Source organism: Corylus avellana, chromosome ca7 (genome assembly GCF_901000735.1).
Source record: "Corylus avellana chromosome ca7, CavTom2PMs-1.0".
NCBI lineage: Eukaryota > Viridiplantae > Streptophyta > Magnoliopsida > Fagales > Betulaceae > Corylus > Corylus avellana.
This window is the reverse complement of record NC_081547.1, coordinates 17,623,774-17,642,231: the sequence shown is the minus strand read 5'-3', so window position 1 is coordinate 17,642,231 and position 18,458 is coordinate 17,623,774. Positions and strand designations below refer to the sequence as shown.

General features: G+C 36.5%; 1 protein-coding gene and 1 long non-coding RNA gene across 2 annotated transcripts; both read left to right on the top strand.

Annotated features, from left to right (window-relative positions):
• Nucleotides 1-2,425: 2,425 nt before the first annotated feature.
• LOC132188326 (uncharacterized) lies at nucleotides 2,426-8,247 on the top strand. Its single transcript, XR_009440874.1, has 3 exons — nucleotides 2,426-2,758; nucleotides 3,755-3,835; nucleotides 7,954-8,247. It is a non-coding gene; the product is annotated as an uncharacterized LOC132188326 (long non-coding RNA).
• Nucleotides 8,248-17,282: 9,035 nt separating this feature from the next.
• LOC132187946 (homeobox-leucine zipper protein GLABRA 2-like) lies at nucleotides 17,283-18,456 on the top strand (the record flags this gene model as incomplete). The annotated part of the gene is made up of 4 exons (XM_059602368.1): nucleotides 17,283-17,475; nucleotides 17,572-17,834; nucleotides 18,240-18,357; nucleotides 18,439-18,456. Coding segments are annotated over exons 1-4 (480 nt in total), but the record flags the coding sequence as incomplete, so codon positions are not given.
• Between the last annotated feature and the right edge of the window lie 2 nt (nucleotides 18,457-18,458).

Genomic DNA, 18,458 nt, shown 5'->3' with positions numbered 1-18,458 from the left:
TGGGGGTTACTCCACGGTCATGAGATTGAGGAGTATGTTAGTGGGTGGCTCGGTCATGCTTGTGTTGGACGTGGGTACCCGAGTTATCCTCGGGCACACGTGTCTCCGTTTGGCGCTGACGGTTAGGCCACGTTCTGGTGAACATGGGGGCTTTGCTTGGACACTAGGCACATCCCACATTCATTAGTGAACGTGGGTTTCCTTCACTTGTCGAAGGATCATTGTACCCTCGGTGGAAAGACTGTTATGCCCTTGGTGAGCTTGCATATTGGACCGGGCCTGGAGGTGTTGGGCTTTTCAGTGGCTGATTGATGAGTGCCAAATATTGCATATGTAGGCCCCTTAACTTGTATTTGTTAAACCTTTAGCTTTGTTATTTTCTAATGTTTTTGGTTAGCTTTGGTGTTTTAGTGTTTTGTAAGTCATTAAGAGAAAACTGCGGCCTTTTGTGTGAAACTTGTAAAGAAATTGAAGAAGAGCATCTCTAGAAGTGCGCTCGAGCGCACCCTTGCATTCATCCAAACATGCAACACCCATGTGTTGCACCGCAGGAACCTTAAAGCACGCCCGAGTGCGCTCGAGCACACCTAGTGTGCCATTGAGTGCACTAGGGTTGACTTGGCAGCGCCGAAACCCTATATTTTTAGCATTTATAGCATATTTTTCTATTGTAAACACACGTTGGGAGGCACCGTTTAGAGCCTAATTTCGACCTAGAGTCGTTCTTGAGCTTTTTGGGACGTCTCTCTTTGTAAGTTTGTTTTCTAGATGTTGTCAATTGAATTAATTATGTTGTTTTTAGTCATGCGAGACTAAATCCTTCAATTAAGGTTGAGGATAAAGCCTTGCCAATGATTTACGTTCATACTTTCATGTGATTGTTCATACAATTCCATCATATTAATAAAGTTTGATGTTCTATTTCATTTCAATTATTTGAGTAAATTCTTGTGATTGAATGTTTGATTAATAATGCAAAAAAAAAAAAAAAAATGATATTCAATGTCTTTCATCCGACAGATACATCGAATCATTCAATTTAAATCGGATATCCATTGTGATTCGTTGATTAAACGGATGCATTAGATGATTTGGTTTAAATTGGATATTCGTTGTGATTTGTACAACAGATGGATTCATTGAATCTTTCAATAGGGTTTATAAAAAAATATAACATGTTTGGATTTATGAGCAAAAACATGAAAGTGTGTCATATTGATTTGGTATGATGGATTCTGAAAACCTTAGTGATTTTATTCATTTGATTTTATCAGTTTATTTCATTTTGCACGACAAAATCACTCTAACTTCGGAACTAGGTTAAAATAGAATTAGTTTAGATTAAAATTTGATTTTTGCAACGCAATTCCCCGTGGATCGACCTCGCACTTGCATACACTATATTGCACATGATTTGTGCACTTGCAAGTATCATTTAAAACTCAAAACACCGATCCATGACCCAAGAGTATCTAATTTGATGGTAGTAAGTAGGGCCTTACTTTTAAAAGTTTAGATGCATAATTGTAAAATTAGTGATAATTCGATGAGTTAAAATATACTTTTCAGATTAACTCAATAGTAGTTTGGGAAGTGACACCTTGGTAATTTAAAATTAGCGGTCATTGCACAAAATGTGTGTTTTGTGCCACCAATTAGGAGGTGACACCTCAGCCCATCATACTAAACTTGCTCTTATATAAAAGACACAATCACACTTGATCATACCAAATAAACAAAAGTGAAGGGGTGTTTGTGTAGCCACCCGGGCTGGGGGGAGGGTCATCCAGCCACCCCTAGCGAGTTCTAGGGTGGTGCGCAGCCACCCCCATGGCTTGGGGGTGGTTCGCTAGCCACCCCATACGCCATGGGGGTGGCAGCGCGGCGACCCCAAATGGCTTAGTGGTGGCAGCCAACCACCCAGATGTGGCTGATCTCTCATTGCAAAGCATTTTTTTATTTGTGTTTTTTTAAAAATAATTGATTAAACTTGATATAATCAAGTGGTTTGGTTTTATTTTGTTAAGGATAATGCTAGACATCCTAAGAGATTCTTTTCAAAATGCTTCCCAAATGATGTGGCAAGCATTTTTTTTCTTAAAAGAGGGGTGAAGAGATTCGAACTAGTGACTTCCGCTTTATTAGGCGTGATTCTAGCCGATTGAGCTACCTTTTGGAGGATCCTTAAAAAATTCTCATTTTCTCTACTTTGTCTCCCACTCTTTCCCAAGATAGTGCTTTCCACATCATTTGGAAAAAATTTTAGGACACCTAACAGCCCTCTTTCGTTAATATGTTCCATACTGAGGGGATAACCCCTCATTAGTGGGCACAAAAGGATGGTTTTGTGCACTATCCTCATTTAAGTTTTTCTCGTTTGAGAAATATTGGCAATGATAGAATATTTGAACTTTTCCCTTAACGATAATATTGAATAAAAAACAAGAAACAAGCAGATCATGTCTCAGAAATAAGAAACGGTGTCGTTGTGATCACCCAGTCCGGTAACGGGTGCATGAAACGAGAGAAGGAATTTAGGACGCTTACGGAAAAGTACAATTAAGATGGGGTTTTCGTATTATTTCCAAGCAATGGAATCTACTTACACTCCAGATTTTGCTCTCTTTTCCTTTCCTAAATTTTCTCAGCAACTGAAGGGACCCGTATCACAGTCCCTAACCCAGGCTTCTAATGTCGTAATCAACTGTCTTCGGCCAAACTTTTCGAACCCTTCACAAGCCATTTGACATTTTGGCAGGTGAGAATATTTTGCTTCTCTTTAAATGTTAAGAAAATGAAAGTAATTATTGGATATGAGAAAAAAAAGAAGAAGCATTCATAACCAATGTAAGCATTTCGTTTCTTTGTCTAATATATTTGAATTTTATTTTTATTTACCTTACAATTTTTAACTTTTACTGTTATTTTATTCTTGTTCTATGCTCTCTATAAGATATTGGGTCTAAGTAAAGGGTTTTGCTAGGTTAAAATTTCTCTTCATTTGGGACGTAATTTGTGGGTTTTGCTACAATTTATTTGGCTCAGGCAGATGAAAAATGTGTCATTGGGATCTGTAGTGAATTTAAACCACTACTTTGTTCGTTACTTTTTTCTTACAAGAGTTGCATTGCATTATTCTGTGTTGGTTTTGATCATCTTGACCACTTCTAGTGTCGTATGGTATTTCTTGCTTTCTAGTTTACTGTGCCACATTGTTTTGTGCTTTCTTATTGGAGAAATGCTACAAACACTCTCATTCTCACACTTCCAAATGCACACTCTTTGATGTGGTACTAAAAATTATTATTGAATTCAAATTCAATAATGATTCATCCAAAATGTAATGTTATTTTTTAGTGCTATGTCAAGTAGTGTGAGAGTGGGAGTGTAACATTTCTCTTCCTGTTGCATTTGAAGATATCTGCTGGTCATGGATCATTGTGGGTTCCTTGCCCTTGTTTTTATGTTTTATTCGATTGCTGTGCTGATCATCTTATTTCTGTTGCTTCCTAGTTTTGCTGTCACCACTTCTATGGTTTAGCAATGATATTGTCTCGAGTATGACTAATTCAAATTTCATTAGCTATAGTTGTGTAGATACCATTTCAAGTTTTTAAAGCCCTAGGACTGATGCTTAGGTAAAATCTGCAATTGACTGTTAGGGTTGATGTTTGCTTCTGGTATAGGAGAATGTTTTGTTGCTTCTGATATGCTGTGTAAGATTTAGTTTCTCATTGATCTAATCTTGTCTCAGGAATTGCTATTATCTTGCGTCAGTATCACAGGAATAAATGTTAAAGGGCATTTGAAAATGACTATTGCGTTTCAGAAAGTGGTAAGTATCATATAGAATTGTTACTTTGTAGTTCACCAAAATGGCATTTGAAAATTTTGCTTGTCTTAGTTCTCTTTTTCAACATATTATGCTCTTAGTGTAAGCAAACGTATCTTAGTAGGTAACCCTTCTTTTGAGAAATCATGCACTCTTGGCAGTACAGTGGACACAAAGTGCAGCATTTTTTTGTTGGTAGAAAATTGACCGTACAATTTCAAATAAAAGTAAATTGATGAAAGTAGGACTTCTCTCAATTTCAAAATCCCACTTGTTATTGGTTTAGGAAATAAATGATCCCCAAATTGCTTGTGAACTGCCCCACATAACAACAAAAGATGGTGTTGGAGAAGATCATCTCTAAGTTGTAAAATGCTTTCATAAGAGGTAGGCAAATCCTAGATCCTGTTTTTATCGCCAACGAGTGTCTTGATATAGACAAAGATCTGATGAGCCGGGTGTTATTTGCAAAATGGATCTTGAAAAGGCTTATGATCATGTTAATTGGGACTTTTTATTGTATATGCTGCAGAGGTGTAGTTTTGGGGAGAACTGGTGCTCTTGGGTAGCTCACTGCATTTCTTTGGTGCGTTTCTGGTTTTGGTAAAAGTTACTCCAACAGGCTTTTTAAGTAGCTCTCGTGGTTTGAGACAAGGGGATCCCTTATCCCCCTTGTTGTTTGTCCTTGTGATGGAGGCATTAGGTTGAATGATTTCTGCTACTGTTAGTGGAGGGCTATTGGTTGGTTTCTCTATGGGTAATGTTGGTGGGCTTGTTTTCTCTCACCTTCTGTTTGTTGATGATATCTTGATCTTTTGTGGTGCTCATCCAACTCATCTTCATCATTTTCGGTGCTTATTCCTTTGCTTTGAACCTGCTTCAAGCTTAAAGGTTAACGTGGTGAAGTGAGAATTAGTTCCTGTGTGAAATGTTGAACATGTGGTAAGGTTGGCTGGAATTCTAGGTTGTGGGGTTTCCTCTTTGTCGGTAAAGTATCGGCCTACCATTCGGGGTTTCCTACAAGGCCAAACATATTTAGAACAGAAAAGAAAGAGCGTCGGTTGGTGTAACACTTCAATCTCATATTAGAAAAATGAGGAATAGCTCACATAGAGTGGGTGGTTTATAAAGATAGTTACGAGTGCCAAGTTCCACATTGCTTAGTTACTAAGTGAAATTGGGCTTTATAAGGAATTCTAGGAAAGCTTCAAATTGACTAATCATTTTGGGGGAATAGTGTAGATGTGGCTAGCGTTTTTTTATGGGTTGTCATAGTTGGCTAGTTTGAAAATGATGTATTTGTCAAGGGTGGTAGGGTTACCCTTATTAGGAGCACACTTGCCAATTTGCCTACGTAGTTCATGTCTCACTTTCCTCTCCCGGTGAGTGTTGCTAACCGTATTATGGGGTGGGCTAGATGAAGAGTTCAAATATAACTTGGTTAGCTAGTCCAAAGTTTGTTCGCCGCTTTTTGGAGGTTTGGAAATTTGGAACTGTTTTTTTATAAGTAATAAGAAGTTTTATTAAAGAGGGAGAAGAGTGTGTGGTGCTCCTAATTACACTGGGAGTATACAAAGGGGAGCCAAAGCTAACCCAAAAAAAAAAACACCCAACAAACCCACCCAAACACCCTCAAAACAACCCTAGAGAAACCAAAGGAACCCCCAGAAAAACCCAAAAAACCACCCAAAAACCCTCAAACAAACAAACCAACACGATGCCCCCTAACCAAACACTCTCACCCCTACACAAATGGCTATGACACAATAGTCTTGCCCTTCCTTCTCCTGGAGGACGCACTAGCAAATGGCTAATTATGCTCTCTTAGCTAAATGGCTATTGCACTATGGGCTTGAGAGAGAGGCTTGGTGGAGAGTGGTAGTGGACTCTAAATTTGGCAGTTCATTGGGCGGGTGGTGTTCTCTTAAGCCTTTTGGAGCATTTGGGGTGGGGTTATGGAAGAATATTAGAAAAATGTTGGTAGGAAGTTTTGTGTCATACCAGATTTGAGGTGGGCGATGGCTCCAAGATTAGATTTTGGTATGATTAGTGGTGTGGGGATGTGGCTCTAAAGGAGGCTTTCCCAGATTTATCTGGTATTGCTCGTGTAAAGGATGCCTTTGCTGCAGCTCACTTCAAGTTTTATGGTGGCTCAATGTTGTGGAATCTAAGCTTTGCTAAATCAGCTCATGATTAGGAGGTGAATGTCGTTGCCTCATTTTTTTAAGTGTTGTGAATGAGATGAGGAAGTAAAGAGAAGTTGCTGTGAGTCCCTTCTAAAAGAGGGTTTTTTCATGTTAAACCTTCTATTGCTCCCTGGTTTGTAGTGAAGGTTGCCACTTTCCTTGGAAGAGTGTGTGGCGGACTAAGCCTCCTTTGAGGGTGGCCATTTTTCACGTGGCCAGCGGCTTGAGGTAAGATCCTTACCATGGATAATTTCATGAAGTGGCATTTCATTATGGTGGACAGATGTTGTATGTGTATGAGAAATGGGGGAGTCCATGGACTATCTTCTTCTTCATTGTGACGTGGCTTATGCCATTTGGATTGCCTTTTTCAGTCGTTTTGGTTGGTCTTGTGTTATGCCTAGATGTGTAGTCGATCTTTATGCTTGTTGGTGGACCTTTGGCAATCCGCAAAGTGTTGCTATGTCGAAGATGGTGTCTGTGCTTTTTATCATGTTTATGGAGGAAAATGAATGACAAAAGTTTTGAGGACCTTGAATTAAAGCGTATTCTTCAAAATTTTGTATTTGATATTTTACTTATCAAAACAAAAAAAATAAAAGAAATAAAAGAAATGCCTGTAGTTTTTAAGATTGCGAGAGGATGGTGGTGGACTTAAAGGCTTTTCTTTTCCTTAATACTTGTATCATTGGGTGGCTGCTTGTGATTGCTTTCATATTTTTGGCTTTTGAACATATGAAAGCCCATTTAGAGCATTTGAGATGAAACCTTAGTAGGTTGGAACTTCTTCTTCATGAATGGTTTTTTGATAATGTGATCGGAGCAAGAATGGGAGCATAAGCCAAGGTTTTTTTTTTTTTTCCTCCCTCTCTTTTTCAACAAGCTTGAAAAGAAAAGAAAAGAAAAGAAGAAAAAACCATTCTCATTTTTGGAGATAGGTAGCACTTGTAATGTTAGATGACTTTTTCGGAAGAGAATTATATGTTCCATTCATTTCAACACAAAATGACATTAGTGCTATGATCAACTTTGTGGTCCATGAACGTTAAACTATTGTGGTTCTAATATTGGTGTCCGATAGTCACTGAAATAGAGTGTTTTCCAACAAAGCAGAATCCCGAGATGGTATATAAATGTTTAGATATTTATTTATCCACATTAAAAGTTGTTTTGACCTACATTGAGCCTTTAGTGCTGCAGACATGACAGGAGATAAACTTTCAGAATCAAAACTAAGTTTACATTTATTTCTGCCCCAATCCATTCCTTTGTTACTCCTCCACTCCTTTTCTACTATTCTTGGTTTAGCAAACTCTAAAATGGTGTACCCCCACTGACCTTGTTCCGGTATTTCCCTGTACTGCTCTTGTAATATTCCATTCTAAGGTGATTACTGAAATAACAAAAGCTTTAAGGCTGTAACATGATTTATATCCACCACAGAATCTCATGGTTGTGATGAGTCACTGAGCCCATTGGCGCAGAAAATGGAACAGAACTAATAGCTCTGAATCTGTTGACCTCCAATTTAACTGGTGGTAGAATATGTAATGACCATGGTTAAAATTGTGACTTTATAAACATTGTGGTTAATTTATGTATGTTTAGCAGTGCTAACTTAGTGTGTAGTTGTTTATGTATTGTATAAGGTTACTTATAAAAAATAAATAAATAAGGTGGTCTATGTAAGGTTCATTATTTTTGAAGTAATGAAAATACGGTATAGTATTGGAAGCGCCTTATCCTACATGTGTTTGTGCTTCCAGTTAAATTGTATGACTGGTCCTCTTCTAGGTAAGAATCCGATATGCCACGTAAGGTCTAGGATGTTCTGACAATCTTATTTCATGCTTTGTTTATGATCGGTTATTGTTGTGTCTTGTCTTCTTTTCATCTTGAAGCTTATCGTCTGCTTGCACAATCCTTTGTCATTAGCTTGTAGGATTGTGGCACAGCAAATTTATGGTTCTGGTAATTCATGTAGTGGATCAGAGGTGCTTCTTCAAATTTGGCGGGGTATACTTCTAGTAAGTTGAGTGTTGAGTGTTGAGTTTAAGATACTGTAAGTTCTAGTTTCATACTGTCTTTTTTTTTTTTATTATTTTATTTTGTTTTTTATTTCTTGTATTCACATAAATCTTTGTGTTACTTGAGCACTCTGAGTATCATAAACTATCTTCAACACTTGAAGGATCAAATTTGAGCACTTTGGTTATATTACTCTATTTACATCATTGTCCAACTTGAGTTCTGTTTCCGCATACATTTTTCTTTTTCTTTTTCTTTTTCTGTTTTTTCCCCTTAAATGATTTGCCTGTGGTGCAAAGGTGTTTCTGGATAAGAGTTGTAGGGCCATTGGTTACTTTAATGTTTGCGGATGAGCATTCCATTGTTAAATAAAGACTACGTGCTTGTGGATTTCCCATTGGCATCACTACCACTTTGGAGATTGCTATTAGCGTGACATTTATTGGATCAGTGGGGCATAGGAACCTGAGTTAGTTGTGGAATGGTAGTTTGTACTCCTTTTTTGGTCATGGATTTGAACTGTCAAAATGTTGGGGTATGGCCAATATTCAAACCAAATTCCAGCCACCTATAAAGATGATTGAGATTCATTTTAGATCCCTTTTACTGAAATTGTTATGTTGTTTAAGCAATGTGGAGTTTTTGGTTTTGGCTTAACAATTGGCGGCCTGACCAAATGACCAAATGATCAATTCTGCCTGCGCTTAATTTTGAATTGGAAATTTCCTTTATAATATTGTTGTTTTGACTGTAATACAGTTTAAACTTTAAAATTGAAATCTTAACATGTTCAAATACTCAAAACTTCAAATGACTTTTTTCTGGATGAATTAGGGTACGGATTGTAGCAGAAAAATGACATTGAATAAAAGTCCTGAGATTTATAAAATTTTCTGGAGCCCAAATTAAAATAAAACTATGACTGATTGATCTCTACATTTATTTGATCATTAAAGTTGATGTTAGTGATTGCAGTAACATTTAGCTATAATTCACTATAGACTATATAAATAACTCCAATTTTTTCAACATTATTCCTAAGAGAACCTTATGCTTAATATTTTCTCTACCTTTTTTTTTTTGTCTTCTCAATGTATTCTATGCCAGCTAATTGGAGAGAGAGAGAGAGAGACTAGAATCTAAAATTCTTAATTAGTTCAATTACTAAGAAGGGACAAATGGAGGTTGGACTCTATCCTCTCTTTGAAATTTGGATGACCTCAATGTAAGCAATGGGCATTCATGAATGAGTGACATAAAAGTGTACAGACACATCAATTTTAACCTACGCCATAAGATGTTCCACTTCATTATATCCTATTCAATATTGCCTGGCATTTATTTATTTATTTTTTTGTAGTAGCTTTTCACCAGACTTCCAAAACAACTATCTCATCTACTCTTCAACAGCTAACTGTCTCACCAGGCCATAGAGCAAGTTGTAGCCTTTTAAATAAAAAATGATTGTACAAGCTTCATGTTAATTGTGCTAAAACAGACTGTCTTGGCATCCTTATTTGACTCGATTCTCAATGTGATAGCACCCATGGTGGATGGTTTTTTGACATGTCATGGGCTGGGTGGCTCTTTGGCATGGCAGTTCCACGTGGATTGCGTGTCGTGTTGGAATTATCAGTTAGCTCGGCGATTAGAAATTTACAAAAATATCTTAGTACTACTAGTCTTAGCAGATGCAACTTATTATATAGGAAGATGTTTGTTTATGTTGTTTTTAAGTACATTAGTTACTGTTTTGGAGTATGATGGCTTGAAAAGCATTGGAGCAGGAAAATATTTTTTCTGAGAAAGACAGTATTAAAGTTTTACTGCTTTTATTTTACCATTTCAGTTATTGACTGGGATTATATTATCAAATTGAGTCTTGGTGTGAACTATATATTATAAATGATAAAACATTAGATGGCAGCTTAGAATCATGTCTGTCTCTCCCATCTATCATATCTGCTGATACTATGAACTAAGGGTTTAACTTGCATTTGAGCAGTGAAAGTAATATGTTTATCCTTTCCTGGTAAAGAGGATCAAAATTGAAAGAAACAATGAACTTGGAAGAGAAAAAAAGAAGAAAAAAAAAACTTTGTGGAGTAGTTTTCTGTAACAACATAAAGGGTGTCAATAGTCATTGTAGTATACTCTTCAAATGTATATCTTTTTTATATCTTCTTTTGATCTGTTCTTTACCTTGGTGTTTTCTTCTGAGGTGGATTTCATGGTCATTGTTTCTAGATAAGTATGATTTAACCTTTTGTCTATTTTTTGTTTGGATGACTGAGTTTTGGTCTCAAAAGGAGGGAGGGGGGAAGATTCGAATCTTCTTTTCATTTTGTTGAACTTTCTAACAACATGGGTCTGTGACTGTGAAATTAGCAGATAGTTTAATATTCTTCTTTGGCACCAATCCCCTTTTTTCTATCTTCTGCTTGCATGACTTTTCCTTTCTTTCCGAGCCTCTCTCATCTTTTCAACATTCTACATTTTTTTCTTCCCAACCTTAAATTTATCAAAATTTGCCACATCTTCCCCTAGTTTTTGGGAAGTACATTTGAAACCTATTCCACCTTTTTTTTTTTTTTTTTTTTTTTTTTTTTTCTCTGGGCATATTGGGTTAGCCCAAAACTTATATCATAAGAAAGCTTAAAAGATTGAGAACAAAGAAAGCAAGATACCTCTTGCTTGTGGATTTCTTGGTTTCTCCTTTTGCTTTCTTAATGGATTATAAGAAAAAAGAAAAGGTGTAGGGAATGTAAGATGAAAGAAAGGGTATGAGAAGAGAGAGAAATCCAAAAGGAACCTCAAAATAATTAATACTGTTCTTTATTAGGTTTGTGGAATCATGTGATTGCTTCGTATTATCTACCATTCCCAACTACCAATGCCAATGCCAATATATGTGAATTTCAATAGCACAAAAAAGAAAAAAAAATATCATTCCCTGTCCATTTGAATTGTAGATAACCCTAATCATAACCCATATGCCACCAAAACTTTAATTATGGACGGTGATAGCTCATTAATTCTGATGCTGAATTTATTTTTTATTTTTTATTTTTTGTTTGCCCTCTAAATTCTTGATCCACATTTCCTATGCAAAAGTGAACACTTGACTCATTTATCCCACAATGTGAATCATTTTTTTTTTTTTTTTTGTGGATGTTGATGTTGCTGAGGTGGAGGTTGAGGGAAAAGTTTATTTAATTTCTTTTAAATAGTAAGAAAAAGAAAGAAAAATTAATTGAAAATGTTTGGATATTTGGTAATTGTATGCCCAATTAGACCCACTAATGGATTCAGGTAGAAATAAGAACTTTTCTTTGGTGTCCATCCACCACCGAGATGTCGGTTTTGAACTGTCTTTCTTGCACACCAAATTTCAGAAATTCAATTATAATATTAGCAACAAAAAAATAAAAAGAAAAAAGAAAGAAATTGGGAGGTGTGTGCATAAGCTTGTGTTTGAATTAATTAATTGTTTTGTGTTTGTAATTTTTGAGGGATAAAAGATTTAGTGACGCTGACACTGTGGATGGAATACTAAATATTTTTTGTATTTTCTGAGTTGTCTCAAGGGTGTGAGGTTAAGAATTGACTTATCCGCATGTTGGGTTGAATTTTGTTTATTTATTTATTTTTCAAAAAAAAAAAAAAAAACCCAAAAACTTGGAGGCAAATCCATTAATTGCATTCACTTCTTTCAACTCTTTAAATGATATAAAGACACATAGAAATATAATAATCATAAATTTAATAAAGAACTGGAGGCCACAAATTACCATGCTTACACATGGCTACAGGGTTTGACCATAGCCATTGATAGCTCTCACATGGCTCGGCTCATGCAAGCCGGCTCCTCTATTGGGAATTTAAAGCACTGACAAAGATTTTAAAATTAGTTGGGTTTTTTTTTTAAAAAAAAAAAAAAACAAAGTTAAAAAGAAAAGGTAGTTGAAAAGGGTACATGTAATTTATGGAAGATTAAATTTTTGAATTGACGTCTCTGATTAATTTACAAGAATAACAAGGAAATTTGTCATTGGAGAAGATCGACACGCATCTTCAACGTGTGATTTTTACTCAAAAAAGATAAAATGAGGAGAAATTTCTTGTTTCTTAGTAAGAAAAAGTAAACCGTTTTTTATTATATTATACGCAATTGCCGGATTCATTCATCTTCAACACAAAACATATATCTATACAGAAGTTAAGGACCATTAGGTGCTGATTATTGGAGTTTATAAAATTCTTTTTTTTTAGGGGGTGGGTCTTGATCAAACAGGCGCTACTTAGGAAATTGATTCACGTAAGTCGATTTGTCATTAAAAGAAGGATAATTGAGCGGGGATTTAGTTTAGGTGCGGTAAATAAATTAGAGAAATTTCACAACGTCTACTGCAGTCCTTCTGGGATCCTTATGAGAGTTCTAGAAAAAATTATAACTTTCTCTAACGCAGTGCAGTTTTTTCTCTTCCTCCATACCGACACTATGCTTTGACAATATGCATCCAGCACGATTGTCAGTATCTTTTTTTATTTTTTTTCTTCAAATAAGTTAATTAAAAATGATAATAAATTTCTGAAAGCATAAAGTTCAATTATTCCTATTTTTCATGTAATCTAATATCCCTCATGATATTAACTACATAATGCATTCAATTTTAAAATTTCTCCTAGAGAAGTAATCTATTGAAACTAAAAAAATTGTGAACCCACGAATTTGTACAACACAAAATTTTTAAAAACCAAAAAAAAGTGAACTGCCCGGAAGAAGAAAGATATCTCAATCTTTAAAAGCTTTTCGGTTATGGAGGAAGAGACAGATCTGTGTGAGAGAAAACTGTGTTATTTTAGGAAGAGAGATGAGAGAGAAAAGACCGGTTTTCTTGGTTTAACTTTTTTTTTTTTTTTTTTTTTTTAAGGTTAATAACTTTTTTGGTACCTCCATTTTAACGTTTTTATTTTTTTTCCTAGGTTTTAAAACCAAACAAATCGGATACCTCACCTATGGGAAAAGATAAAATCAATATCTCCGTTAGTTTTCGTCAGTCCTAATTAACAGAATCACTTTAGCCACCCCAAGGCCAAAATGGGGGTGGCCATTGGCTAAAATGAGGTGGCCGGCCACCCCAAAAAAATTTTATTTCTTTTTTTTTTTTTAATTATTATTTAATTAATTTATTTTTTTTTTTTTTAAGGATAAGTGGCGTATTATAAGAGTGACATGTAAAAATTCCGTTAATTGGGACTTACGAAAATTAACGGAGGTATTGATTTTGTCTTTTCCTATAGGTGGAGTACCATATTTGTCTAGTTTTAAAACTTAGGAAAAAATAATTAAAAAAAAAAAAAAAATTATTAACCCTTTTTTTTAAACAACTACCACCTTAGCCTATAAGAACCCTAGACGGACAACGGTAGATATGTTGTAACATTTTAACATTTTTCGAAACATTATTATATATGTGCTGTAATTTTTTCACCTGCCAATATTTAAAGTGATTGTTGTTAGATGAGCTCCAATAACTCATTTAAAGAAAAGTTATAAAGATGTGAAGGAAAGTTGAATGAGTGCATGAAAGTGATGTTTTATTTGTATCTAAAGCCCCCTTTTGTTAATTTTAGGAAAAAAAAAAAAATATGAATGCCTGAGTTTTTTTTTTTGTCCGATTACAATTAATTTTTGTAATGAATTCCATGCAAATGTTTATCACGATGACACGATCCTTAAATGTTTGTTATTTTGTTGTTTTTATAAATAAATCATTTAAAAGTTGAATATATTGAAAATTCGTGGGACCGCGATGCCTTGTCAGCTCGTCAATCCACGGGCAGCATTTGGTTGCGCATTAATTTGTTTGTAGCAAATGAGGATACCCAAGCCAAAACCCACTTCCACTCGGTAATAATTTCATACACCCAAAATAATAAGAAAATTAAAAAGAAAAAAAGAAGCAAGCTAGAATCGAAGTCACGTGGATGTGGATTACGTCCAAAATAAATTTACTTTATTTATTATTATTATTTTACTTATGTTTCATACTACCTGGGATGTAGATTGATCAAGGGTGCGTTTGAAATTGCAATTTCGTAAGAATAATCTGCGTTTTTAAAAAATATCATGAAACATAAGGCGTTAGACATTGCAACTTAAAAAATACTTAATTTAAAATAAGAAAAAAATATGAGATTTCTATAAATAAGTTAGGGAGTGCTTATTTGAAAAAAAAACACAAATTTAAACTAAAATCTCGATTTCATACAACAAAAATTTGATAAAAAAAACTAATTTTTAACATGTTTTACCAAACCTTTTTACGATTTTAAAAGTTAACGATTTCAAAACCACAATTTTTAAAACCGCACTTATTGAAACCACAATCCCAAGCGGACTTTAAGTCTTCATCTTGAAACCAAATTGAAAAATGAATTTCAAACTATAAACTGACTGATTTCTCTCTATTCTATCCTAGGGGTGTACATACGAGCGAATATATGCTCTGTTTACTTCGACGTAAAATGGTTTTCTTCGTAAAATATTTTTATGAAAGTCATTTTTCCTGAAAAATATTTTTCGTCGAAAACATTTTACGGCGTTTACCTTGCACATGAAAAATAATTTTTTTTTTTTAATATCTTTTTTCATATATATTTTTTCCAATAAGGTCCCCGCCGGGACCTGCACGGGACTTGTTCGAGACCCCGCAGGCACCTGCCCAGGACCCGCCAGGGACCTAACCGGGACTTGCCTGGGACCCGCCCGGGACCTGACCGGGACCCTCCGGGACTTGACCGGGACCCGCCTGAGACCTACCCAGAACCCGCCCGGGACTTGACCGGGACTTGCCTTGGACTTGACAGGGACCTTGCTGGGACTTGACCGGGACTCGCCCGAGACTTGCCCAGGACCCTCCCGGGACTTACCCGGGACCCCGTCGGGACTTGACCGGAACCCGCCCAGGACCCACCGGGACTTGATCGGGACCCGCCCAGGACTTGCTCGGAACCTCGGCGGGACCTGCCCGGGACTTGCTCGGGACCTCGTCGAGTCCGGGTCAGGTCCCGGGTAGGTCCCGCTGGGGTCCCAGGCAGGTCCCGGGCGGGTCTCGATCTAGTCCCGGGCAGGTCCCGGTCAAGTCTCGGGTGGGTCCCGGGCGGGTCTCGGCCAGGTCTCGGGCGGGTCCCAATCAAGTTCCGGGCAGGTCCCGTCGGGGTCCAGAGCAAGTCCCGGGCAGGTCCCAGGAGTGTCCCAGTCAAGTCCCGGGAGAGTCCCGGGTGGGTCCCGAGCTGGTCCTGGGCAAGTCCTAGGCAGGTCCCGGTCAAGTCCCGAGAGATTCCTGGGTGGGTCCCGGGCGGGTCCTGGCCAGGTCCCGGGCAAGTCTCGGGCGGGTCCCGGTCAGGTCCCAGGCTGGTCCCGGGCAGGTCCCGGTCAAGTCCCGACAAGGTTCTGGGCGGGTCTTGGCAAGGTCCATCAATTTAAGAATGAGATGCTCATAGAACCGTAAACCATTTTCCGAAAATTAAAGAAGAATTTTCGGTCAAAAGGAAAATATTTTCCGTTGACCACTATTTTACGTCGAAGTAAACACCGTAAAATACGGAAATCATTTTCTAAAAACCATTTTACGTCAAAGTAAACGGAGCCTTAACCAGCTGCATTGGATTGCTGGAATTTTGTTACAACCATAGACATGATGGAAGCATGACCTAAGGGAGTTGGGGCAACAAAATCATATTCAGTTGAGCCCCAAACCTGCTCTTCAAATAATTAAGTGCGGGAAACACTTTATATAAAGAGGAGGGGGAAATCGCTGAGAAGTACGTTCATTTGTTACTCTAGCCAAACATTTCCATTTTTTTTTTTTTTCAACTTACTTCCTCTCTCGAACCAATTTCCTGACTTAAGCATCTGATTGGCTCCTGGTTGGATTGACCGGCCATTTTGTTCTCATTCTCACATACATAGTGGATTTAAGCCTCGGAGTACGATCAAACATTTTCAATCATAAACGAAATTAAGGTTTAAATAAAGTATAAACAAATTATATCTATCAAACTTGATAAATATATACTAAAATTGAATTTTCTTTTTTTTTTTTAAAACAAAGATGGAGAATCTTTTTACCTACTTATTATAATCAATTATCATGTAGGTATATAATGAAACAAAAATATAAAAACTAATTAAGCAGTTTCCAATTAAATTTTCGGTTTATGCTTTTTTTTTTTTTTTTTTTTTTAAAGAGAATTAAGATCATAAAATGATACGTATATATGTTATATGTACATTCATAAAGTTTTCGTACGGATTTGGGTATATCATAAGCCCATCCACTTGGCAACTTTCATGAACACGCATAACCATATGTTAAAAGACCCTTTTAAACTTACCATGCCTTGGGGTCTCTCTTTTGGCTAGTAATAATAATGTTAAAAATTATATTTTTATTTTATAATAATTGATGTGGTCGTTACAATCAATATTTAGAGCTTTTTATTAAAAATAAAATAAAAAAGAATTAAAAATAGATTGAAATAAATAGCATTGTGTAATAATTGTAGGGTAAAATAAATTACCTACTTTACAATAAACTCTTAGATATTTGAGGTGGTAGGTAAAATTAACTTTTAGATGATTTTATAAAAAGCAAAAAGAATTAAAGATAGATTGAGACTGTCAATATTGTGAAATAATTGTAGAATACATATATGGTATATTAATTAATGTGCACCAAACTTACTTACCAAACAGTGTCTAATCATGGAAAAGGATCCTCTCCATTTCAAAATTTCTCCATTTCCTCCATTTAGTGCATTTTGAAGGGTAGTGTTGTCCAAAAATTTTAATAATGATAGTGCATTAAATGCAATACCCTTCAAAATGCACTAAATGGAGGAAATTGAGAGATTTTGAAATGGAGAGGATCCTATTCCGTCTATCATACATAGCTCCAGAGTTCAGTAGTAATCAATGAAACTCTTTGAGCTGGACGCTTGAGCCAAGCCAAGCCGTTAATGCAGAACATTGAAGATACCGTTGAAAAATAGATTCAACCGCTTCAAGTTAGTTGAGACTTTCTTGTTCCACCCAGAATATCTAACAGTCAACCCCTACCAGCCCTTTCTCACTTCCCTCTCTCTCTCTCTCACACACACAGAAATCACACATACATAAAAGAAAAACCTCTTTGGGTTTCATCATTTTGTTTTATATCCTTAAATCAGGCAGCCCCCACCCTCTCTCCTTCCCTCTCTCTCTCCAGCACACCCTCATTACCTCCATTTTTGCTTCTTTAAAACAACCCATTTGACACCCCCAAGAACTCCAGCCTTGTCATGGGCGTGGACATGTCGAATAATCCACCGACTTCTCGTACCAAAGACTTCTTTGTCGCTCCAGCACTCTCTCTCAGCCTTGTAATATGTTTACATTCTTCCTAAACCCTCCCTCTCTTCTACTTCTCTTTCATTGTTTTTACTTACTTTGTTGTTTTGTTTGTTTGTTTTGACTAGGCCGGGATTTTTCGCGATGCCGGGGCAGCGGCGGCGGCAAGCATGGAGGTGGAGGAAGGGGACGAGGGGAGCGGAGGTGGCGGCCACAGAGAAGACACGGCAGATATCAGCAGCGAGAACTCCGGCCCCCTCAGATCAAGATCCGACGACGAGTTTGACGGCGAAGGAGATCAGGATGATGAAGGCGATGGGGATAAGAACAAGAAGAAGAAGAGGAAGAAGTATCATAGGCACACAGCTGAGCAAATCAGAGAAATGGAAGCGTAAAGTTCTTTCTATCTTTCTCCCTACCAATGGGTTTCACTTTCACCTGGAGTTAATTAATCCTCTTGAGTTTAATCTAATTAATCAAAAATTAATTAATGGGTTGGTTAAAGTTGGGTGAATATGCATGTCAATTAGTAGCTTTAATAATGTTTTACTTTGTGTTGTACGATATACAGCTACTCACAAAGATTTAAAAAAAGTTAGTGACATGCTTACAAAAAAGAACAATATTCTAAAGTTAAAGCTATCTTAAATTTTTCTCTTACTTTTCTTTTCTTTGTTTGATCATATGCATGTGTTAAAAATTGCCTATTTTGATTCTTGGCCTCCAATACCAAACAATTTAATCATGTTTTGCTTAATTACATGAACTAATTAATTAATTAATTAATTAATTGCAGTTTATTCAAAGAGTCACCCCACCCAGATGAGAAGCAGAGGCAACATCTAAGCAAGCAATTAGGCCTTGCTCCTAGGCAAGTCAAGTTTTGGTTTCAAAATCGTAGAACCCAAATCAAGGTATTTCTTTTTTATTTTCTTTTTCTTTTTCATTTGCTTAATTTATGAGGGAAATCGATCAAATCAGCGTTAACTGTGCAGGCTATACAAGAGCGCCATGA